Source organism: Prionailurus viverrinus, chromosome F2, assembly GCF_022837055.1.
Source record: "Prionailurus viverrinus isolate Anna chromosome F2, UM_Priviv_1.0, whole genome shotgun sequence".
In the NCBI taxonomy this organism is placed as follows: Eukaryota; Metazoa; Chordata; class Mammalia; order Carnivora; family Felidae; genus Prionailurus; species Prionailurus viverrinus.
The window spans coordinates 3,473,927-3,500,000 of NC_062578.1; the positions used below are offsets into that span (position 1 = coordinate 3,473,927).

A 26,074-nucleotide genomic window follows, 5' to 3' on the forward strand; every position below is an offset into this window, starting at 1 on the left:
GACAACGAGGGAAAAAACAGGTTAATGTTTCAAGGATTCAGAGGAGGGATAATTTTGAGGAGCCCAGTCTTCTAATGCGGAATTCACCATGCACTTTACTTTGAAGTCTCATTTACCTAAGCTCTGTTGTATTTTGGTGCTGCAATTTTTTCGTTGTGTCAGGGCATCAGTTTTCTATGACGGCCCTCAGTTTTATTAAGTTGACCACATAACTAAAATAAAATTCTCTAAAATCGTTTTAAAAAAAAACCCCCACATATGCATTTATACTTAAATCTGTGCTCACAATTTAGGTATTATAATAACCAGAAAATGAAACTGTGCTAGATATTTCATACATCGATTTATCTGAATATTATTCACTCTGATAAACAGCTTGTTTCCTTACATCATCCTGTTTGTGAATAAAATTGTAAGTTCCAGAGAGGATTATTCATGCATGTAGCTGTTTAATTAAAAAGAGAAAGATTAGTCAACCTTTTTTCAGGAGATAACCGAATGAAAGGCAACTTTTAATTACTCCTTTGAAGTTTCTTTCCCAGTTGCAAACTCAGGTTTCAAAACGAACTCTGGGAATGAGCGAACACTGCAGAGAGGAGACTGATCTTATCATAGATCCTGTCTGAATGCTTGGTGGAGTGGGTCAGACCAAACCCTGGCAGTATGTCTATGCTTCACAGCACAGGGAGGGGTTAACACTTTATTTTTCGCTTCCTTCTTCTGTCTTCATTGCGCCAGGGGAATTCTTGTCCCTTACAGGTGGCTGTAAGCACGGTTGGCCCGTAGGATCCGCTCCATAATTGCTTACACTTTATTAGCAGTCTCCACGCTTCACACTCGATGCGGTGCTTGATGGCTTACCGTTTTTCTGTCTTTTCAGACGACATCCTTTGCGGTGCCGTGGCACATGGATTTCAGGACTGCCTGTGAAGAGGTATGTTAAACGGCTTTCTGCTTTTTGAATAAGGAAAACAGGTTGTAAAGGGGACACGCTGGGTCCTCCTTTATGTGAGTGGAGCACTGCTTTTGGCGCAGGGATGGGTGACGGGTTCATTGCATGTCCAGGGTCTGATCTGTTTCTGCAAGACTGAAAAGCCAAAGAGTGCCTGGGGAGGACCCGGACTTTCACTCTTCCTTAAGAAGAAGACTGGAGCATATTTGATTTGATTAAATCGCCCTTCTCCATAAGCTCTGCGCTCGCTGCATGATTTCAGGTAGTAGGAGTATTGGAAGGAATTCTTTTCACATAAATGGTTATAAATTAGGAGACATCTGAAGTCCCTTTCAGCACTAAAATCCTAAGATTTTATGATTCCAATATTATTTAAGTATTTCAATATTATTCGAGTATTAGTACATGGCAATTCAGATTCTCTGTAGAGAAGCAGCTCGGTGTGAGTTAAAGTGACACATTGCTCTTTCAAGGGTATTAAAGGCCATTCAAGTGTGTGGTCAATGGTGCATGGAGTTAGGCCCCAGGGGATGTAACTGTTCTATTTTAGGAAAAAAACACTGTGAGATGTCACTTGTTAAGTTTCTCGCAAAAATATCTTCTTTGAAAAACTATTTGTCACAGTTGGTTCAAAGTTTAGAACATAAGTTAGAATATGAATAAATTGCTTTTATATGTTTAATACCTAAGCTCTTTACTTTCCAAAGGATTTTCTTTATGCTAGTACATTTCAGATTACATTCTAGTTATTTATTTACAAACCTCTCTTCATGCGACACTAAAAATTATAACGTCAGAGTGTATAATTTATTCATCCTTTTAACCCAGTACCTATCAGTTCACGCTTTTAAAAAAACAATTAGTGCTTTAGAAGCTTAAGTTTAGAAGCATGAGTTTAAATCTGTGCCTGTTAAATACACAGTATCATACTCTTAATTTTGGATATAATAAGTCTACCATTTCCATCACAGTTTTTGTTCTTATGTTTTGGGCAGTAGAGCACTCATTGAAATATTTGTGTGAATGAGATAAAAATGAAAAAAAAAACCATATGAGATTCATGTGGGAGAGACAGGATAGTGGCCAAGTACTGTCTGAACACACGGTTTACCTTGGATCTCAGAGGCTGAGCTAAGATGAACTTCTCAGACCTTTTTTTTATTTTGTTTTTAAACAAAATTAGTTGATTCATTGGTTTGGAATATATATCAGGTTCCATTTAAGGGTCAGAGATTTATTTTACAGTGATAATTGTATTCACGGGAATACAGAACTATGGGATCCTCTAAACATGATCAAATCCCCCAGCCGATGAACCAAAGTCACTGAGTTTGCCTGAAATTTACAGTCTTAGAACATTCAAATGGACAGGAACCATAAAGACAATTTAGTTTAACACTCTCACTTTGAGAGGTTTTATGAAATTCTGAGTGCCATTTAATTAATTAGATAAAAGCAAAAGTGTAATGTAGAGCTTGGAATTCCTGAGTCTACGTTGGAGCCTTTTTCTAAATGATGTTGCTGGAAATTAGAACATAGTCAAAGGCATATTAAATAAAACTTGTTTTCTCTTGACTGTTAGTAAGCTATTAAAGATGAAAATCTGACTCTCATGTCCATCAGACAGATCTAGCTAGATTATAACCATGTACATACGGGGAAGTCTCTTCTTTGAAAAGAAACAGAACTATGTCCAGATAAGTTCCATTCAGGATATCTTAATTTTCTAACATAGATCCTTTGTAAAAGATAGGTCGATTTATTAAGAAGGTTCTCCTCTTAAAAAGAAACAGCCTATAAAATGCAAAAGTGAAGATAGAGAATAAATCCACAATTTATAGGAAAAGTCACATGTTATGGGCAGGAATAACTACTGATTTTCTCCTTTTAGAAGTGTCATCAAAATAATGATGTGGTCAGGAAGCCAATATGCTATCTTTAGTCTAAGTTTTCCTCAGATTTCATTTCCACATCGATATCCCTTAAAATATGATCCACATCTCGGTGTTGGCCATGAAAATACATATTTTTATAACATATATTTAATAATTCAATAACTTATTTACATATATAACTTAATTTAATCCCTCAAGTAATAGAATAGAATTTGTGACTGTGATTCAATCAACACATCCTGAAAGAAATCCTACTATCGATGAAATACTATACTAGCTCTACAAATTAATATTCCTTAATTATAAAAACAGTAATAACTTATTATTAAGATCTTCTCATGATAACAAAATACATGATGAAGTTAAATACTGTGATACCGAACAGAATGTTACTGAAGTCACTACGTGATGACACGATTCTGGTTAATTGTTAGGCGAATATATTTATTCAAAGAAAACCCAGAGTTCAGAAAAGGAAGCACCTGTCTTCAGATGGAGTAGTCTCGGAAAGCCTCAAGGCAAAGTGACTCTTGTACTAGTCATTGACAAATGGAAGAGTGTAGCCATGGAGAAGGCCATGAATGGAAGTAATCCTAGAAAGCAGGACAAGTGCAGTTGGAGGCAGATTGCATCCAATGGCCTTTCCTGCCATGTTGCTATAATATGGTAGAGTATAAGCAATTACACATCACTTAAAGCTATAAGTATACAGAACAAATTAAGTTATATTTGACAACCAAAATATGGAAGTACCAAGGACACTTGCAAAACTATGTGCAAGGCATGACATAGTCTCTGCCCAGTTCCTTGTGGTTTGTATTTTTTTATGTCTGATATTGCACATTTTATATTTTTAGTTTTTAAACATTTATGTATGTATGTATGTATGTATGTATGTATGTATTGAGAGACAGAGAGAGAGAGAATCCCAGACAGGTTCTATGCTGACAGCACAGAGCTCAACGCGGGGCTCAATCTCTTGGGAGGTTCTGACCCGAGTTGAAATCAAGAGTCGGCCACTTAACTGACTGAGCCACCCAGGCACCCCACAAATTTTATATTTCAAGATTAAAGGAACACAGATTTTAAAGTTTCATGAAAACAACATGTTGTGTTCTTTTGATGTCTAGAACCCCAATTGAAGAGGCCTTAACTTTTAAGTGTCAAAGAAATTATAGTCCGTTTTTTAAAGTCCCAAGGTAGGAGGATTAAGCTCAAGATAAATTCTTCATAAGTTTAAAACGGAGTAAATCCATGTAAATTCATAAACACATTTCATTGATTTACAGAAAGCAAGTCAATGACTAGATTTTTAAAAAGCATTGCCTGTTAAATAATGAAGAGGCATGGCCTTTTAATATTCCTCTAAGCGAACAAAGTGGATTTTGTAAAATCCCTCTGCAGTATTGGATCACCCACATCAGGCACAGGAAAACAACATTTGAATTTAATTCATTTTTTTATGAATCATCCCTTTAACATTTCAAGTTTTCTGTATGTTTTACAATTTATGTAATATACTGTACACGTCTCTATAGAGCACCTACATTTCTTCCCTACACTGTCCACACAGTTTGAAGACCAATGATGGTGATGTTAATAAACAAACAGAAGATGAATGCAGTTCTTCAGTTTATACTAAAATGTGCAGCCAATAATTCTCTAGGTGATTTTTTATTGTTCAGCCATCTGGGTGCACAGATGTAAAGACCGTGGCTGGACTCTCTTAGGTTGTGCGGCTAGAGTGGTCGCTCTCACAGTCCTGGTTCCTGTTCTTTTTTGTTTGTTTGTTTAATTTTTTTTAAATGTTTACTTGTTTTTGACAGAGAGAGAGAGAGAGAGAGAGAGCGAGAGAGAGAGCATGAGGGGTGACGGGCAGAGAGAGAGGGAAACACAGAATCCAAAGTGGGCTCCAGGCTCCGAGCTGTCAGCGCAGAGCCCGATGCGGGGCTCGAACTCACAAACCATGAATTCATGACCTGAGCCGAAGTCAGATACTCAACCGACTGAGCCACCCAGGTGCCCCTCCTGGTTCCCATTCTTATTGGAAGCAATCCATGGGGGATGAGACCGTTTAGATCAAGCCTCTCCCAGTGTCAGACAGTGTCCTATGCGTCCCCCATAGCTTGTCTTTGATGGGACAATCCGCAGGTCAGCATGGCCTCACTCACTTTAACCCCCCCTCCCCCACAGTGGTCATTGCTTGGATACAGAAGGAACAGCTGCTTCAAGATGATATCCTTCTTTGCATTCCCCTAGGAAATTCTTGGTGACCCTCTAGTCACCAAGAGCACTTTTGCTACCGCCTGGTGAGAGACACTGATGGCCATGTCATTGCATACAGGAGGATCGGGGGAGTCATCCCTCAATTAATCCGTGCATGAGGGAAACCAGAGCAAGTAGCTAAGACCGCCGCATCTGGAGCCCAGCAGTCTGGGTTCAAATCCTGCCTTCCATTCACCTCTGCTGCTCTGCTCTTTTCCTGTCTATGAAACAACTTGCACTGGGTTGTCAGGAGGATCAAATGAAATAATATTTCTGGGCACACAGTAGCGCTATGCAAGTGACTAGTAAACAATGAAAAGCCACACGGCCACATTTCACTAGAGATGATACTGGCCCAGCGGAGCTGCTCTGAATCAGAAGGGTACCCAGTTTTTAATCCACTGTCGCAGCTCTGCTTCTAATGCAGTTGTTGACCAAGCGCCAACATTTTCTGCTCCAGCTCTGTACTTGTATCAACAAAAACCGTGCTGTAACTTTCCCAGTTCCTATCCGCCTCCTGCTCTGCCATAAGAAATATATTTATAAAACATAAATCCCTGTTCAGCTTTCTCTGGGGCATCTCCGATACCTTTAACCGCCCGGGACATCACACCAGGGCCTTGACCTTCCTCCTCTACACCTGGCACCTCTCCTCCCTCTGCCTCTGTCAGATCGTTGCAGACTTAGCATCAGGGATGCATGTTCGTGCCTCTCTCTTCTTCTGGCATCATGTCGGCTCTCCAATCTCACACTTTCATATCTTTACTCATTCTTCCTTCTTGAATCAAATAGCTGTCGCCTCCTCTAATTATTATTTTCTTATTTTTAAAGACATTTTTCTATAGTCAAAGGTGTCTTTAACACCTCCCTCCCTCGAGAATACTTAATTCTCCTCTCCATGTCGCTCCCATATCAGATATCACAGTGCATTTTGTGGACATATGCATATTTTTGTAAGTAAGAATACTCTGAGGTCAGAGACTATTGTCTGATTCATGTCTGACTCACTCTTACAACATTTTTTTTGGCCAAAAAAAACTATTTGCAAAATTTGCAGTATTTGAAAAATGGATGTATGTATGGGATTTTAAATGTATTTGCATGCACACAGCTGAGTTTTTGTAATCAGATATATGTATCATCTCTTACCCCTAGAGACTATATTTTAAGTTGAATTTGTTGTTAGCTTTATGAGTCCCTTTTTTCTATTTTCTCCAAACAGCTATTTATTGGGGTGCATGTGTGTGTGTGTGTGTGTATTCATTCTAACAAAATCTGCTTCGTTCTTTGTTTTCTTTAATTCTGTCTTCCCAGGACCCAAATCTGAGCTCAAGGTCTGTATTTTGTTTTGCAGACAACTATCTAATAATGAGGGGGCATTTTATACATTATTTGAGTGAATGGAGCTCTGACCACATCAGACGTAATGACAGAAGTCTCATAGCTGTGTTTTTGTCCCTCAAACTTTCCCTGGATGATCTTTGATATCTCTTTGATGTGTAACAATAATGTATTGATGGGCTCTCAGGGAAAACCCCTTTTTTCATCCTCACATCGAGACAGCATTATTTGTGATTGCCAGCCATTCCATTACACTTCGGGGAGAAAATTGGCCCGAATGTACTGTACATTAAAAAATCAGCAAATGTGCTCAATTATGTTCACTTGGCTTTGATATTATTTTATATCTTCCTCTTCCCCATGCCATCTCAGAGTGGTGCCCAGCCAAGATCACATTGTAAGCATGAAAGACTTTTCTCTGTGAAAAATGTAGAAAATTATGTTCTATATTAAGGAAAATAGAATTTGCTTTTGCTGAAATATTTTTGTCCTCGAGACACATCCACTTGAGTTATGCTCTAGAATAGACTAATCAACACAATTTACTGAGTGTCTGCAGTGCACCAGTCCCACAAAGGAGGAAAGCACACCATCCTTGGTCCCGGAAGAAGCTTGTTTTTCCCTAAAAGGCATCATAACCCTTACAGAATAATATATGGGGTGTAATGGCATGTATTAGCACATGGAATAAAGCAGTTTGCAGAAAGAATTGTTTTTAGAGGCCGCGGTCTCTAAGTATATTCTCATTTACATTATGGAACATTCTTTTAAGGAAACATACCCCTGGAGACCCACATGTGAATTTGTATTCCAAGAGAAAGCCTGGCATTATTGCCCGGGATTTTGTGCTCATTAAATACTAAGGGTAAATATGTATTTCTGTGTACTTATCCAGTTATCCAAATTAAGAATGGCTCAATACTTATGAAATGAAAATGTAATTGCCAAGGTAGCCATTGTTCCTGCTGACTTTTGGTGCAGAATAGCAGCCAGGGATGATTTTCTGTCTCAGAGGAATTTCCGTTTGTATTTCTGATGAATAGGAACCTTCAGTGCTCTTGCTAGGGAGCATATTTCTGTGGATCTGGGTGAGTGTTATACCCTGATCTGCTTCAGGAGACACGGGCTTCGTGGGCTTCTTCCACGATCACTGAGGTCCTGGCGTAAAGCCATGCAGTGCAAGTTCCGCCACCTTCACGGGCTGTTTTGACAATTCCCCGAAATATCTGAAACAAATCAGTGGACTGGGAACCGTACATCTTGAGTCTGAAGTCAGGCGGCTTTTAATTAACTGCATTCATGTAGATAGTTCTCCTCACACCTGTATCCTCATTTCTTTAGCTGGGCTGTGTATGTGTGCATGCATGAGTGTTTGCGAGTGGGTGTGTACGTGTGTCCAAGTATGTGTGTCTGTGTGCTTGGTGACTAGGAATGATGAAATCGTGGAGGTTCCAAAAGATGTTAAGTACGTAGAGTTTCAGATTTAAAATTCCACCACAGAGACAGAACGTAGGCTAGTGGTTGCCTAGGGCTAGGGCGAGGGGTGGGCGATGGTTTCCCTTTGGAGGGATGAAAATGTTCTAAAATTGATTATAATGATGCCTGCACGACTTTGAATGCACTAAAAAACACTGACTTGTACATCCTAAAGGGTTGAATTATATAGGAGGTGACGTGTATCTCAATAAATCTGTTACCAAAATGTTGTACTTAGATTATAAGTCTTAAACAAAACTCATCATTTTTCAGATATGGTGTATAAACTATCCTCCTCCCTGGCCTCATCTGATGTGGATTTTCTGACATAGCCTCCATTACCTGAGGTCACCTCACATGAAATGGTTAACCTTGCCTGCACCTGTATTAAGTATCAAATCCCAGATTCATCAGTGTGCAGTTTCCTTAGGTCTCAAATGCTATTCATCATGTTTTGCTGTGAATCGGCCATAAAATTATATTCTATAAACTGAGTGTAATTTATTTTCTCTGTTTTGTTCTCTCCCTGCCTGAAGACAAAGACAGGGATTTGTTTGCTGCAGGATGGTAATCAGGAGCCTTTCAAAGTCCGGCTGCACCTAGCTAAAGATATTTTGATGATCCAGGAGCAAGATGTGATATGTGTGTCTGGTGAACCTTTCTATTCTGGTGTAAGTAGCTCTTCCTTCTGTTGAAGTTTGTTGTTTTTTCTTTTTTTTTTTTTTTAATTTGTTCTGTTAACAAAAATGTTTATTCACAGAAAATTCATAATATATTTTCTTTTACTCTCCGAGCCTAGTCAGTCGTCTTTCGTGTCAGCTTTGTTCACATTATTAAGTAAGCACTGTCCTTTTCCAAGTACCAAACCCGGGTCCACAGCCACACATTAGGGCCCATCCCTACACACGAAGGCATCTCGCGGACTCCCGGCTGTGGTTATGGGGCTGCGGTGACACTTCTATCATCTGACCTTGAGCAGGTGCATTCCAGCTTTTTACACAGAGTACTGTCTGAGAACAGTGCAGGGCAGTTTTTCCTACTGTGACCTTACATCATTGCCTACCCTGACAGATGCATCACATTGAACTTTGCAGGTGGTGCCAATGTGGAGCCCAATTCTTCGCACCTGGGAAGCGTGAGGCTTTAGGTGACAGTCACTGTACTCAATGTCAACGCTTTTCCCCAGGGGAAAGTGCATGAATGATTCCATGGACCTCCCTGATAGAATTATGCCTAAGTGTCATAGCAAGGTCTCTCTGATGCCCCAACTGGTTGGCATATTACCTCGCCGCTAATCCAGCCTCAGAAAGGGCCATAAATCATCACTCGAGACTCATTGGTCTGCTTAGTAACACTGAAGTACAGCTGTGGAAGACATCCTTAGGTGAAATTAGATTATACTTGACAAAACAACTTTGTCATTAAAGAGGACAACTTTCAGAGTTTATCACTTATTGTGTAATAACATTAAAGACATTATTTTAACAGTGTTGCCATATGTGATCTCAGAAGAAAATTATAGAAAACAACAAACATTCGGCTTCCTGGATTCCCCGGACATCTATAGCTATTTAGCACAAAGATTTAGTTTGTAGCTTATTAACAGACTTACCTCAGAGTGTTTTGTTGGTGACGAATAATGCTGAACTTGAGTTTCCACCTCGCTTGTCACCAACATCCTATGGGAGTCACACCAGGTCCTAAATCAATAGGCCTTTGCTAACTAAAGATAATGGGCATTTTGCAGACTGTTAACTATTCTTTTGTCACAGACCATTTAAATCATCCTGAATCATGGGTCTGGCTGTCAAAGCTGATTAAATTGTTCCCACAGGGTGCCCTTTCTTCCTTTTAGTTAATTAAACAATAGCAGTCAATAGTCAATTCCTTCCTCCCTTCCTCCCTTCCTCCCTTCCTCCCTTCCTCCCTCCCTCTCCCCCTCCCTTCCTCCCTCCCTTTCTTCCTTCCTTCCTTCCTTCCTTCCTCCCCCACTCTATTCCCTCTCCTCCTCCCTTCTCTCTTTCTCTGTCTCTTTTCAGTGAAGCAATACAACTCCTATAAGTCTTTGGAATGAATATATTACACAAGTCCTAGAACAATAAAATGCTGTCATTTGTAAAATCCGGACTATCAACATGGAGATAATATTATTGATTTTAAGGTATGCAATCAAAATAGCTAATATACGTAAACCTAATCTCTCTTTTGAAAAGAAAGTTAGGAAGAACTTGATACAATCAAGGAGAAACATTCTATGATAATGTCAACACATGCAAAAACAAATTGACACAATTTGGCAGTCATTTATAAGAAACACTTTCAGCAAAGTCTGGATAGGATGGAACTCCCTTAAGCCAATAATCTCCTAATGAACACTTCTTACTAACTTTATCATCCACATTGAAGAACTCTCTGAGGTTGTAAGCAAGGCACAGATCATCACTTGCCACATTTTTACTCAATATTGTTTTGGTTGTACAGTAAGTCAGGAAATGGATATAAATGGCATAACAGTTGAAAAAGGAGATAAAACAAGTTTATTTTAGATGCCATGATGGTGTGTGTAGAAAACTCTAAGAAATCTACAAAAAATAGAATGACATACAAATTCATCAAGGTTGCTGAAAATAAGGATGATGTCCAAAGTTAGTCATATTTCCATAATTTGCAACACAAAAATAAAAATGGAATCTACAATACATCAAAGGGGTAAGAAATTTAGCAAAATATGTACAAAGCTTTTACCTTGAAAACTACAATACTGTGATAAATGAAATGAAGATACACAAGCCAATGGAGAAATGTAACTTGATTGTGAGTTAACGACTAAATATTGTTAAGTTGTCACATCTTCCTAAACACTCATTATCAATCAAAATCCCCAAAATGTTTTTGTAGACCACGACAGGCTATTGCTAGGATTTACATGGGAATACAACGACTCCAGTATAGCCCAAACAATCTTGAATAAGGAGAGCAAAGTTGGAGTGTTTATACTTCCCACTTTCAGAACTTACTATAAGATTGCAATAATGAATGCAATGTGAGATTGTCACAAGTACAGGTACATGAATCAATGGAACATTATAGAGTCTGGAAACAGACCCATGCTTATATGGCCAATTGCTTTTGTTTTTTTTTTTTTTACTGTAGTAAACTATGCATAACATAAAAGTTATCACTTTAACCATTTTTAAGGGTACAGTTCAGTGGCACTGAGCATATTCACATTGATGTGAACCTATCACTACTATCCGTATCGAGAATTTTCATCATCTCATACTAAAACTCTGGGTCCCTTAAGTATTTCCCAGACCCTCTCCCTTCAGCCCCTGGTAACCTCTATACTACTTCCTGTTTCTATGTATTGACTAATATAAGTGGAATCACACAATATTCAGCCATTTGTGTCTGGTTTATTTCATTCGGTATACCATCTTTAAAGTTCATCCATGCTGTAGCAAATGTCAGAATTTCCTTCCTTTATAAGACTGTGTAATATTCTGTTGCATGGATATCGCCTCTTTTGTTGATCTTGTTTATCCATCCACCCAACAGTGTATATTTGGGTTGCTTTCGCCTTTTGGCCTTTGTGAATAATGCTAATATGAACATGGGAACACAAGTATCTGGGTCCCTGTTTTTAATTCTTTTGGATACATTCCCGGAAGTGGAATTGCTGCATGAAATGGTGATTCTGTAGCAATTTTTTGTTCAATCTCTTAGCAGATATGTAATTTGCAAATACTCTCTCCCCACCTGTGGCTTGCCTTTTACTCTGTTGTTTCCTTTGATGCGGAGTTTTTGATTTTGATGAAGTTCAATTTATATCTCTGGACTTTTGGTGTTATAGCTAAGCAATCATTGTCAGATCCAATGTCATGAGTATTTTCCCCTACATTTTCTTCTAAGAGTTCCTAGTTTCAGTTCTTATGTGTACATCATCATGTACATTGATTTATTTTGAATTAATTTTTGTATATGATTTTGGTTAAGGGCCCAACTTCATTCTTTTGCAGGTGAATATCCAGTTTTCCTACACTGTTACATCTTGGTACCCTTGTCAACAGTTATTTGACCTTGTGTGTGTGGGTTTATTTCTGGACTCTCTATTCTGTAGCATTGGTCTATCCATCTGTTTGTGTGTGAGTACAATACTGTTTTGATTACCTTAGTTTTGTGGTAAATGTTGAAATCAGGAAGTGTGTACCATCCAGCTTTGTTCTTTCGCAAGAATGTTTTGGCTACATGAGAGTTCCTTGAGAGTCTATATAAATTTTAGGATGGATTTTTATATTTCCATGAAAATTGACATGGGGATTTTAATGAGCATAACACTGAAGGAGGAGCTAGCTTTGGATAATAATGACATTTTAACAGTATTGAGCCTTCTAAACCAATGAACACAGGATGTCTTTTCATGTATTTACATCTTTATTTTCTTTCAGTAAAATAGGTTGTGGTTTTTAGTGCATATCTGTCACCTTCTTGGTGAGTTAATTCACCTATTTTATTATTTTTGATGCTATTGTAAATGGAGCTGCTTTCTTAATTTTCTTTTCATTGTTGAACTGATTTGTGTGTGTTCACTTTGTATCCTGCTACTCTGCTGATTTTTTCTTTAGTTCTAATGGGTGTGTGTGTGTGTGTGTGTGTGTGTGTGTGTGTGTAATAGAAGGAAAAGTGAAAGTTCACAAATTTGTGGAAATTAAGAAATTTTTAAGCACCCAATGAGAAAAGGAGAAATCACAACAGAAAATACAACATACATAAAGACGAGTGAAAATGAAAAGTACGACATATCAAACTTTGAGCTGCAGGGGAAACTGCCAAGAAGGGAAACTTTAGCTGCAAAGTGTAGGTTTTCTGCATAGAAGATCATGTCATCTGTGAGCAGAGGTAATTTTAATTTTCTTTCCAATTTGTATATCCTTTATATATTTTTCTTGTTTCATTTCTTTGGCTAAGACCTGTAGTGCTACATTTCACAGAGATGCTGAAAGTAGGCACCTTGGCCCTGCTTTTGCTCTTGGAGATGATGCTGTAAGTCCTTCACCTCTGAGTCCAGTCTTACCTGTAGGTTTTTCATATATGCCTTTATTCTATTGAGGTAGTTTTCTTCTATTCTTAGTTTTTTGAGTGTTGAAAGGGTGTTGAATTTGTCAGATATTTTTTTTCTGCATCAATTGATGTCATTGTGTCTGTGTGTGTCCTTCATTCTGTGAATATGGTATATTACAATGGCTGAATTTCACATGTTGGATCATTCTTGCATTCCAAAAATAAATCCCACCTTGTCATGATCTATAATATTTTTAATATGTTGCTGAATTCAGTTTGCTAGTATTTTGTTGAGGATTTCGCATCGATGCTCATAAGGGTCTGTAGCTTTCTTTTCTTGTAGTCTTTCTGGTTTTGGTACCAAGGTAATGCTGCCCTCAAAAGAGGAGTTAGGGTGTTTTCCCTCCTCTTTAATTTTTTTTAACAGTTTGAGAAGAACTGGTATTGTTTCTCCTTTAAATGTTTGGTAGAATTGACTAGTGAAATTATCAGGTCCAAGCCTATGTGGGTAGGTTTTTGATTGCTGATTTAATCTCTTTATTAGTACTATGTCTATTCAATTTTTCTATTCATGATTCAGGCTGAGTGGGTTTTGTGTTTTTAGGAATTTGTTTATTTCATCAAACTATCTGGTTAATTCTTAGTTCTCTTTTTGATTTTTTAAAAAATTTCTATTAGTTGGTAGTAATGTCCTCACCTTTAGTTCCGATTTTAGTCATTATTTTCGTCTATAATATTCTTTTTTTCTTAGCCAATGTAGGTAAACATTTATGATTTTGTTAATCTTTTCAAAGTACAAACTTCTTATTTCATTGATTTTCTGTATTATTTTTCTATTCTTTGTTTTATGTATCTCTGTTGTAATCATTATTTTCTTCCTTCTGTTTTTTTTTTTTTTTAATCTTCTTAAATGGTTAAGTTGTTAAGTTGTTGGATGGAGATTTATCTTTTTATGTTAACTTTTACAGCTAAAGGTTCCCTTCCTGGCACTGCTTTCGTTGCAGCTCAAAGTTTTGCTATGTTGTATTTTCATTTTCGTTCATCTGTAAGTATGTTCTATTTCCCCTTGTGATTTCTCCTTTTCCCATCGGGTGCTTGAAAATGTCTTAAGTTCCACAAATTCGTGAACTTTCCCTTTTCCTTCGGTTACTGATTTCTAACTTCATCCTGTTATGGTCAGAGAAGATAGTTTGTATGCTCTATGCCTTCTAAAATCTACTGAGACTTAATTTGTGTGTGGCCTGACACATGCCGTGCCTGGAGAGGGTGCCATGTTCCCTTGTGAAGAGTGCCAGCCTTCGAAAGGACTGTACCGTCCTGTTGGTACGCCTTGAGATTTTTCGTTGCTGCTGAAAACTGGACATTTGTCTCTTACAGTGTGGTCACTCTGGAACTAAAATTCTTCCCTTTCCCGGGGTTTGCTGCTTTTGTGTGTTTCCTAGTCTTTAATTTCTGTAGGCCATCTCTAGGCCAGGGATTAGCCTAAAGTGTCTTCTCAGCTCTTGCCTGAGCCTGTGTCTTTCCCTGGACGTGCTCCGCGACTTTGTAAATGTCCCCATACGTGAATGCACAGTTTCTTTTGAGTATCCTACTTCTTATGTGTCTGGCTCCCAAAAGAGCAAACAGAGAGAAACGAAGGGGAAGGAAGGCCCTGGCTCTTTGAATCTCCAAGAAGTTGCTGGAGCCAGTGGGGATTGCAACAGAGGCAGCTTGCCTGTGTCTCTCTGCAGCTGTGCTAGCAAAGGAGAAATCAGTGGGGCACCTGGGTGGCTCAGCTGTAAACTTCAGACCCTTGATTTCGGCTCAGGTCACTGCACCCAGCTCAGCTGCATGAGATTCTCTCCCTCTCTGCTTCTCTCTCTCTCTCTCTCTCTCTCTCTCTCTCTCTTCCCCTCCCTCTCATGCTCTCTCTCAAAATAAAGAAATAAACTTAAAAAAAAAAGTAGAAGTCCGTGATCAGAGCTTGGATCCACAATATTTGGAGTAGAGTTTCCACTGCCTACTCTGTTTCCCACGAGCCAGGTGTCAGCTGCTTCAGGAACAGGTACACAGCTGTCTGTCATTGGGCAGGGGCGGGTGGGGGGAGAGGAGTGGGTATTCGCTACTGTTCCGAGAGCTGAAGTTGACCTAAATTAGCCATGACTTACCATTCAGAACTTCTGCTGAAAGTTACAGTCCTTGCCGTCGACTCCAGAATTCAAAAATAATTATACCAGGCAGATTCTCCCAGTGCAATTGTACATGGGAAAGAAGGATTCTTGGTGCTTTCTATTTCCCATTCTTTTTTTTTTTAATGTTTATGCATTTATTTTTGAGAGAGAGAGCCCGTTCGCATGAGCTGGGGAGGAGAAGAGAGAGAGAATCTCGAACAGGCTCTGCGCTGTCCGTGTGGAGCCCAGTGAGGGGCTGGAACTTATGAACCGTGAGATCATGACCAGAGCCAAAATCAAGTGGGAAGCTCAACCCACTGAGCCACCCAGGCGTCCCTCCCCCATCTTCTTTAATGCCACTGGTCACTTGTCATATCAGTTCAAAGGGGAGTGAAAATCTTTTCAATAAATATGCTGGAACAGTTCAGTAAATAAATGGAAAAATAAGATTACAATGAATTATGAATATTTTCAGATTGATTTTACTGTATGTGAAATGTAAAACCAAAACAAATAAGTTTCTGGAAAAAAAAACATCGGAAGATAGTTTTGATTTCAAGTGTAGACAACGATTTTTTAGGACAAAACAATTCTAATACAATAAAAATGGTAATGTGTACTCTATCAATATTTTAAAAATTTAATCTTTAAAATACCTTTTTTAAGAAAATGAAAAAGCAAACCCCAGATTAGGAGAAAATGTGCCCTATTTGAGATAGGACTTGCGTCCAGAATATATAAAGAACTACCACAAATTGAAAAAAAAAAGGTACAAACAATCCAATTAAAGGAAAAAAAAATAATAACAACTGAGCCAAAGACCTCAAAATAAGATATTCAACTTGCTTAGGAGAGCACAAAACGATGGTCCAATTATTAGTCATCAAGGAACTGCAGATCAGATTAAAATACCATAATATACAAATTTACACTCATTACAATGACTTAAAAAAAGACCTGGCAAAGATGTGTTTCATTTAGAAATCTCATGCATTAAGTATCAGTTGAGCAACCTCTTTGGGGAACTATTTGGCAGTTTCTTATAAAGTTAAACATAAACCTTCTCTTAAGTGAAAAAATCCTACTCTTTGGGATTTACCCAAGATTAATGAAAACAAATGTTCACAGGAAGGCTTGTACAAGAATATGCAAGTTATGAACTAAAACAAGTTGTGAATTGACAAATGAATTTTGGTACATTCACAAAATGGGTTTCTATTCATTTATTCTTTCAGTGAAAAAAATAAAAAAGGGATTTCCAGTTTGTGGCTCTACATATTAAGGAACCTGGAAATCACCACTCTATTATGACAAGTAAAATCTGAACAGACCGGAAAAGCATCAGCTCTCCTTGGATCTGTAAGGGAGAGGAGGACACAGGGAAAACTGCTACTCCCAAGACTGGACAGACAGACAGGCAAATACAGAAAGTCACAGCTTACCAAATGAGAGGCCTGCCCACAGGAATCACCGTGGCCACCTGTGCTGGCATAGGAAGACCAGAACTGTAATTGGATCGCTGGAGGCTCAATGTGGACAAGTCTGAGGGTTAAAGGTGCCAGGGGACTTCTGGCTTCCAGTTCCGCTTGTAAGGATCTTGGAAGTCACCACTCCTTCCTCAAAAATAAAACGTTGAACAGACTGAAAACTCAACTCTTCTTGGATTCCTGACAGAGAAGACAGGGCCAACCTCGGCCCTCAGAACTGGGGAGACAAGACAGTTGAATACAGGGAGTTGCTGCTAACCAGAGTCTCAAGAGCAGACAGTGGGAACCAGAGCCAGGCAGGAAGATCTGAGCTATAATTGACAAAATGCTGGCCACTCAGTGTGGGCAATCTGAGAATTAACTCGAAGGGGACCCAGTCATAGGGGGCCCCACAGTGTTTTAAAATTTATCTCCAGGAGTTTGACCAGTTTCTGACAGTAAGAACTGGAGATAAATCCTCTCTGGTGTCCACGGAGTGGGAGGGAGAAATGGAACCAGAAATGGGTCAGAGCACTGTTTTCTGAATGATGCCTGCCCTCACAGGAAGCTAGTTAGCTAATCAGCGCCTAAACTACTTGGGCATTTTCTGACCATAACTGACCTGAGGAAGGAAAATACCCAACTCCAGCACCAATGCCTGTGTCCTCTAGCCATCCCGTTCTACTCAAGGGGATGGGAATAAACTGAGAAGGACTTTTGAGGTTCACATCCATAAACACAGGCTTCTCAAAAGCCTGAGACCTAATCATAGGGTTGGGGAAAGCTTCCCCTCCCGACACTGCATCACTACACTATTAAAGGCCTGCTGATAGCAGTTCCTTTGACCGAGTACATCATGGGAAGCTACCAAGAAATTAAAAGAAACACCAAGAAGGTTAAACGCACATGCACACACATGCACACACACACACACACACACACACACACAAACTTTGAAGAGACAGAACAAACCTCAGAACCAGACATGTCAGAGATGTTGGCATTATCAGGGCAGAAATTTAAAACAACTCTGATTAATAAGCTAAGGGCTCTACTGAATAAAATAGACAACATGAGGAAAGATGGGTAATGTAAGCAGAAAGATGGAAATCCTCAAAAAGCACCCCCAAAAATTCTAGAGATAAAAACACAGAAACAGAAAGGATGAATTCCTTCAAAATGTTCATTGGTAGATGGGACATGGCAAAGGACAGAATCTCTGAGTTAGAGGATTTATAAATGGAATCCTCAAAAACTGAAAAATTACAAGAACAAAGACTGAAAAGAACAGAACAGAATATCCAAGGACTGTGGGACACGTACAAACAGTGTAACATATGTGAAGTGGGAATATCAGAAGGAGAAAAAGACAGAACAGAACAGAAAGGATATTTGAAGCAATAATGACTGAGAATTTTCCCCAGATTAATGTCAGACCCCAAACCACAGGCACAGAAATCTTAGAGAACAGCAAGCAGGATAAATGCTAAAAACCTACAACTAGGCATATCATTTTCAAGTTACAGAAAATCAAAGATAAAGAAAAAATACTGAATAAAGCCAGAAGAAAAAACACACCTTGCCTGTAGAGGAACAGAGATCAGATTTATAACTAACTTTTGGGGCACCTGGATGGCTCAGTCAGTTAAGCATCCAGCTCTTGGCGGTGATGATGATCTCGTGGTTTGTGGGTTCCAGTCCCACATCAGGCTCCACACTTATAGCACGGATAAATCAACTTAAAAAAAAAAAGATTTACAACTAACTTCCCCTTAGAAACCATGCAAGCAGGAAGAGAGTGGAATGAAATATATAAAGTGTTGAGAGGAAAAAATCACCAACCTTGAATTCTGTATCCTGCAAATTTTTTCTTCAGAAGTGGAGGACAAACAAAAACTTTCTCAAACAAAAACCAAGGAATTTTTTGGCAGCAAATCTGCCTTTCAAGAAATAATGAAAAAACATTTTTAGGGAGAAGGAAAACAATGTGGGTCAAAAACATGGATCTTCATAAAGAAAGGAAGAGCAACAAAGAATAAATAAATGAAAGAAAAATAAGACCTTTTTTTTAATTCTTAATTGGCATAACAGATAAAAGTTGGCTCAAAATAATAACAGCAAAAATGTTTTTATTATGTTTATGAACACTATATATATTTTATATAGTATACTATACTATCTAATATTTTATATTATATATAATATATATACTGTATATGAATACTGTATACATATTTATGAATGACTATTATAAGTGAAATGAGTAACAGAAACTAGACAAGGAAAGGGAGAGCAGGATTAGGATTATTTGGTGATTATAAGGTACTCAAACACCTGTGAATCAGTGTAGTGTAATTTGAAAGTGGCTTTGGATTACCTGCAAGTATATATCACGAGCATTTGGTCAACTACTAAAAAAAGTAAAAAGGGAAGTATAACTGGTATAATAAGAAAGGAGAGAAAATGGAATATGATTCTACAAAGTACAGAATACTCCATTTAAACAACCAAGGGCAGAAAAAGAGTGGTAGGATACAATCGACAGCAATAAACTGAAAAAATAAATATGGTAGCTGTTAGGCCAACTATATCAGGAACCACTGTAAAATAATATGCCAATTAAAAGACCGAGACTGTCGGAATGCATCAAAAATCCAGACCCACCTACATGTTGTCTACAAGAAATCCATCTTAAATATAAAGCCACATACAGATTAAAATTAAATAGGCTGAGAAAAATATGCAGAAAGTATAGACTAATATCTTTAATGAACATAGATGCAACATCATCAACAAAATAGTCACAGGTCGAATACCAACCATGTGTAAAAAGAATTGTATGCCGTGACCAAATGGGATTTATACCAGGTATGCGAATTTGGTTTATCATTGAAAACTCAACTAATGTTATCCATGACATTGACAGGCTAAAAAAGAAAAAAAAAAAACCTTTCTAGTGGAAGAACCCTGGGAGGGAAGCCCCATCCCCCCTTGGTACACTGTTATGAACAGACCCCGTCTCCTTTCCAATACATACCTCACCACCAGGCCAAATGAATTTGGCCAGGAAAACATCTGGTAGCTACTGCCTCTTAGATCATCCATTCTACCTCTCACAGAATCACTGGAACCCATGAGGCTCCAGTCCTTTCCCTCTGAAAGCAGTGCAACAACTGAACAGGTATTCCCTCTGTGCACCTTTACAGGCACCAGCCAGGTCTAGGGTGTGCTCAGCCACTGTCTTTCAGAAATCCCACAATAAGAGGTCACTAGTCCCTATCTTCAAGGACACAGCAACATTTCAGGTCTATATGTTCATCCCACCCCCATGGGGGATCCTCCCAGAAGGTAGAGGAGATGGTGCCCGCAGGGGCCTGCCCATACACTGTGGTGCTCTGCCTCCTACACAATGTTGGTCCCTTGCCCAGCCACTGGCCGCTAGGGCTCACGGCTTTGTGTGTGGGAGCCCGTGCACTGGGCGAGGGAAGGTGTTAGGAACTGCCTCCCCCGGAGGCGGCCCTCCACCAGTGACAACCAGCTTAAGTTTGGGGCGGGTATTTTGAAAGACGTTCCGACTCCCAGTAGGATGGGGCCAGCGACACAGAGCAGTAACCTGCTCGAAACCCTCCCTGCATTGGCTTCGCTTCCTTCCACTCTCCAACTCCCTTCTCTTCCCCCCGGGAACACTTCCTGGGACCCATCCCAAATGAAATTCTACCTTTTAAATCGACATCTGGAGGTAACCAGCCTACAAAAAAGAATGTAATGCCCTACACTCTCAGAACTACAGCTGTTCTCTGGGAGAACACTGCTTTTTTCAACCGCTCCCTGTTGAAGGCCCTTAGGCACCTCTGCATGGAAAACCAGACCCTCTTTGGACGTGACCTTAACAAAATATGGTCTTTGTGCTCTCTCTCTATAATGATAGCTTGACTTTTCACTTACGATGAGTTTGGGAGGGTGGAGGATTAGGGCTGAGGTCATCATCCAACTGGTGTGAGAATCAAGTCAGATCTGTGCCTAACAGCTGAAACATTGTTGATGCTTAGTCTCCTCAAGTTAGGGGAAAGGATAGGAGAGTGTTCTTAGGGCACAGCAGATATTAGATGGAGACACCAGGCAAGGATGCCAGTATGAAATCTGGGGGCAATGTTATGAAGCTCTGGTTGGCAAATGTGGGAATAGAAAACCTGTAGTAAATGTAGGAGGAGGGCCTCTATGAGAGGGGACCTCAGGGAACTAATGACAGCCTTGTCCTCAGGCAGTTTGCTTGTGAAGGAAAATGAAGCTCCATTCTTCAGGAAACCCTAGGAGAGTATAGCAATTCACAGTTTGAATCTCCTTACACCCTGACAGGAGGGCAGGAGGAGCTGGGATTCATGTTCCTAGGCCCATTCCTTTAGTTTAGGCTTGCTTCTGGGGTTGTCACCTCCTGTCATTTCTGGCCAGCTCAGCCTAGCTGAGAAAGCCCTTGGGCAAGGAGCCTCAGTGAGATGAGTCCTGAACTGGAGAATTAGCAGTGGAACCTGACAATGCCTGAACGTGGGAGGGGGGCCCTGGGACCTGGAATTGGCCTACTGACCGTGGAGCACAGACACTGAGACATGAGTCCAGGGGAAAGGCTCACTCCAATAGGTGAGACTTGGGGCTGAGTGGTTTGAGAACTTGGGTTAAGCAAAATGTTTATATGTGGAGATCAAGGATGAGCAGACTGGCCCAAACCTAGGCATCCGTGCTAAGAGAGCCTCTTAGATCCTTTCTCCGAAGGCTCTGACATAAGGTAGGGCTTAGTTCAGTCACAGAAATCTAGAACTGGAAAGTTCATAGTAAGTGTGTGAGGAGGTGCCTCTGGCAAGGCAGGAAACATACTGGATTGGGATAAGGAAGGAATACCTGGAAAGTCCATTATGGACTGAATGTATGTCCATCTCCAATTTTCATATGTTAAAACCTTAACCCCAAATGTGATAGGACCTTTGATGTAATTAGGTTTAGATGAGGTGATGAGGACAGAGCCCCATGAAGGGATAAGCACACTTATAAGAAGAGGACGAGACAGCAGAACTTCCTCTTTTCTCCACACAAAGATACAAGAAGGTGGCCGTCTCTAAGCCAGGAAGTAGGCGGACACCAGAATTCACCCCTGCTGGCACTCTGATCACCGACTTCCTGCCTCCAGAAATGTCTGTCGTTCAACCCATTCAGTCCAGCGGCCTGAGCTAAGACAGAGACTTTACCTCAGGAATGGTGTGTGGAGTTTGAGTGAGGAGGCCAGCATAGGGAAGGCCACACGGGCTATAGGTCAAGATGGAAACACCAGTCTGGTGAACTTTATCAGCAAACAAAGGTGGAACCGAGTTCTAGAAATGCCATGAGTATGCGCTTAGTAATGAAGAAAACACAATAATCACCCTCATCAGACAGGGGCTTAAACTTACGCCATCACTCGCTTCTCAGGGAGTCTTCAAATTTACAATAGAACTGAGCCAGAGACTGGAGCAAAGGACAGGCCCTTTGGTATAATATTTTACATATCTGACACTGTTATTCCAGTTATATGCATACAATGCGGCGAAATGTTGATCGTTTGGGAAAGTTGGGAACACTTGCAATTGTCAATGACAGAGAAGTAAAGCTAAGACATCCAGTGCAGTTACTTGACTCCCATCAGCAAACAGGCTAGATTGGTGCCCCAGAGCTTTGTATTAGCTACTTTTCTGGAACATTCTATGATCTATTCAGAGATGATATGATTGAAGTTTTAGCATTAGGTTCATATAAGATAAGGCCTGTTCCATCTGTGATAATTTGGAAACAGTAGAAAAATGCCAACAGCAATTACTCAAGACCTTTAGATGCAGAGAGGACAGTGACTGCTGATCAGAATGATACATAGTGTTGTCAGACAGATGTGTGAAAGCTTCAGTTAACACAAAAGAAAGCAATCATCTTCCCTTGTGCTTAGAAATCATTCAGACCCTGTCAACTTCTGAATGATCTACATTCTTAAGTGAGAGATGGCTATGGTTGACCTAGTGATATCATCCCCTCCAATGTTGCCCTGAAAGAAAATCAAATTCAGTCTATGCTAGTTTTAAGTATTGACAAAATATTTTTAGAAGGCCATTGAGGCTAAAATCAATATGGGATGGCTACATATTTCATCATGAAGACACCGGTTTCGAAAGTGAAACCGGTAGGGGAAAATCTTGGAGATTAAATTCCAGATAGGGTAGAACTATCAGATAGATATGTAGCACCAATAATGAGCAGCCTCCCCCACCCCCCGCCATCCATGGGCAATACATCTTAATAGACCCAGTGGTTGCCTGAAACCATAGATGGTACTGAACCTTATGTAAATTGTATTTTCTCCTACACATGCATACCTATGGTAAAGTCTGCATCTGGGTCTGTGTCTCCCTCTCTCTCTTCCCCTCTCCTGCTCTCTCTCTCTCTCTCTCTCTCTCTCTGTCTCTCTCTCTCTCTCTCAAAAATAAATAATAAAACTTCAAAAAAAATTAAACACAACTGTTAATAAAGGAGAACAACTATAACAAGATCCTGCAATAAAATTTCTGTGAATGCGCTCTCTCTCTTTCTCTCTCGCTCTCTCAAAATATCTCACACCGTACTCATCTTTCTTTTTGCGATGATGTGAGATGATCAGATGCCTGTGTGATGAGATGAAGCGAGATGAAAGGGCATAGGCAGATGACGTAGCGTTAGGCTGCTGTTGACCCTCTGAGGGTACACAAGAAGAAGGATCATTTGCTCTCTGACCACAGTTGACTGTGGATAACTGCGGAAAGCAAAATCCTGGGTAAGGTGAAGTGTGGTGGGGGGGGGGGGCACTGCTGCAAATGGTACCTGAGTAGCATTGTAATGGGTGCCATTGGAATTTAGAATCAACAAGACAAAACGACTTCGTTTAGTTGTGCTGGTGGAAGAAACGTGCAATTAGTAATCCCACCGGTGAAACTCGGATTTCCTGAAGGTAGCATTTAGAGAAGTTAACGGCCACCTTTAGCCTTGGAGTCAGCGCCGACTCCCACGGGGGATGTGACAGGATGCGGAACAGTCTGGGTGATCTTCATTACCCGCGGAAAATTTGATCAGCAGAGAGACTGCAGCTAGGCTTGATAGTGTGCTCACTGGTGACAGATTCTTATTAGGTCACCTAGGACGGATGGTGTGTGTAGCCTCAGATAATTTTTTTTCTTTCTCCTGTAGCAAAGAGCCATTCAATACAGAGATCAGAATATGTGCACAAACACACACCATGCACATTATATCTTTTAAACCTTTAAAAAGACTCAAATGCCGACAATCACCTTGTAGAACATGCTATAAAACTTGATTTAAGTCAATGCATGATTTTTCCAAGTCAGTTTTACAGGTAAAAGGAGTCACTGGTATGTAAAATTAAGACAGAAGCTATTGGTGCGATCCTGATCCTTTTATTATTATTTTTAAAATTTTTAATGTTTATTTTTGAGAGAGAGAGAGAGAGAGAGAGAGAGAGAGCAGGGGAGAGACAGAGAGAGAAGGAGACACAGAATCCAAAGCAGGCTCCGGGCTCAGAGCTGACAGCCAAGATCCCGACTCAGGGCTCCAACCCACAAACCGCAAGATCAGGACCTGAACCTAAGTCAGACGCTGAACCGACTGAGCCACCCAGGCGCCCCAATCCTGATCCTTTTTAAATTTTATTTTATGTGTATGAATGAAACAATAGAGGGTATTTGTTTCTGCTCCTCCTTTTTGACCTGTTCTTTTTGAGGGAGGCAGCCATTCCAAGTAAGATTAGGGAAGCAGAGCATGAATATGTCTCAAAACTAAAAATTAGTTATAGGTAGACAATTTTGGTTTCGATAGCTGTGATTTTATTATAGAAGGATATGCAAAGGCTTGACCTTCAAAACTGGGGCATCTTTTTCTTTTATTGTTATAGAGATTTCTACATTTATATGACAGTGCTGGAAAACCTTCTCTTATGGGGCTTTTGTTTTATGAAACAGTCAGCAATCACCACTAGGCCACCGATGTTTGTAAATCTCCTAGGGTTTAAGCATCAGGAGATATGGCAGCCATGGAAGAGAGGATTGTGGCTCGAGTAAAAACATTGTCTCCAGACCTATAGTGGTGGCAGCGTTCTGACTGGTCACCAACCACCACGATGATGTGGGTCATAGTGGCAGTGAATCCTGTGATTACTAGCAAGCCTTTGATCATGACAGAGCACATGCAGTGGAACATTGTGGAAAAATGGAACGATAGTACTCAGCACACGAAAAAAATAGCGCTGGTAAAAGTACACTTTCTGCATAGAGTTAATTTTTTTCATGAAATCATTGCTAAGGATATGATGCATACGAAGGATAGATGTTACACTTAACATGCTTCGTTAAACACAGATTTCTAAGGACATTTATCTGTTGTGTAGCATCAGTTTTTTTTTTTACCCTTGAAACATTTTTAACAAACTTTTCTTCTTACATATAACACAAATGCCTTGACAAGTTCTTAATATTTCATTTTTAGGACCAAAATATAATTTCTGTACCATATTACTCTTGCATATTAATTTCAATGAATAAATTTAGTGCCACTGAGTCTGTAAGAAACATCCAAATGATGCTTGAACATATTACATCGGTGGTGTGCACAGTTACTGAAATGTAGGTACGTAAGAATAACAAACACATTTTTAAACCATATGAGTCAAATACTTGAACCATCACCATAATATGTGTTGAATTAGTATAATCCTATTATGCTTTTCATGTATTGAGGATACATGAAATGAGCATAATGCATAGATTATGCTTCAGGGAAAAACCTGGCTCATTAATCAGACTGGTTATCAATCCAGATTACTAATTTATCCAGTTCAAAATGTAATTTATCTCCCAACTTGGATCAGCTTACAATCACCAAAGGACTCTGGGTATGTCCTTTGTTGACAGTATATTTCATTTATCTTTTTTTAATGTTTTTATTTTTGAGAGAGAGAGAGAGAAAGAGCGAGCACAAGCAGGGGAGGGGCAGGGAGAGAGGGAGGGAGAGAATCCCAAGCCGGGTCTGCACTGTCAGCACAACACGGGGCTCCAACTCATGAACCGTGAGATCATGACCTGAGCCCAAACCAAAAAACCAAAACCAGTGTATTTTAAAGTCTCTATTATTTTGTGTTTAGCATTTTCAAATAACTCATAATGAAATCATCATTTTTTCACTAATCTTAATACGTTTGATTCATCTGAAGTGCATTTTGATTTATATGAACAGAGCTGGTCTTTTGGATTATTGCCCAAGGTGTATCTGTTACCAAATTATCCAAGAAAAGAAGTATTTTCCTAGAAAAGATGGTATCTAATCTCTGGTCAGATAACCTGTATCAGTTATCATAAGCATACGTATCAAGGACTGAACTGTAGATAGGGCTAAACTATTCCATGTTTTCAT

General features: G+C 39.6%; 1 protein-coding gene across 2 annotated transcripts in view; it reads left to right on the forward strand.

Annotated features, from left to right (window-relative positions):
- The first annotated feature begins 768 nt into the window (after positions 1–768).
- SNTG1 (syntrophin gamma 1) overlaps positions 769–26,074 on the forward strand; it is a 340,050-nt gene continuing 314,744 nt past the window's right edge. For both annotated transcript variants that reach the window (XM_047842783.1, XM_047842784.1), the window contains exons 1-2: positions 769–934; positions 8,466–8,600. In XM_047842783.1, coding sequence (XP_047698739.1) covers positions 908–934; positions 8,466–8,600 — 162 coding nt within the window. In that variant the 5' untranslated portion in view covers positions 769–907. The remainder of the gene's footprint in view (positions 935–8,465; positions 8,601–26,074) is intronic.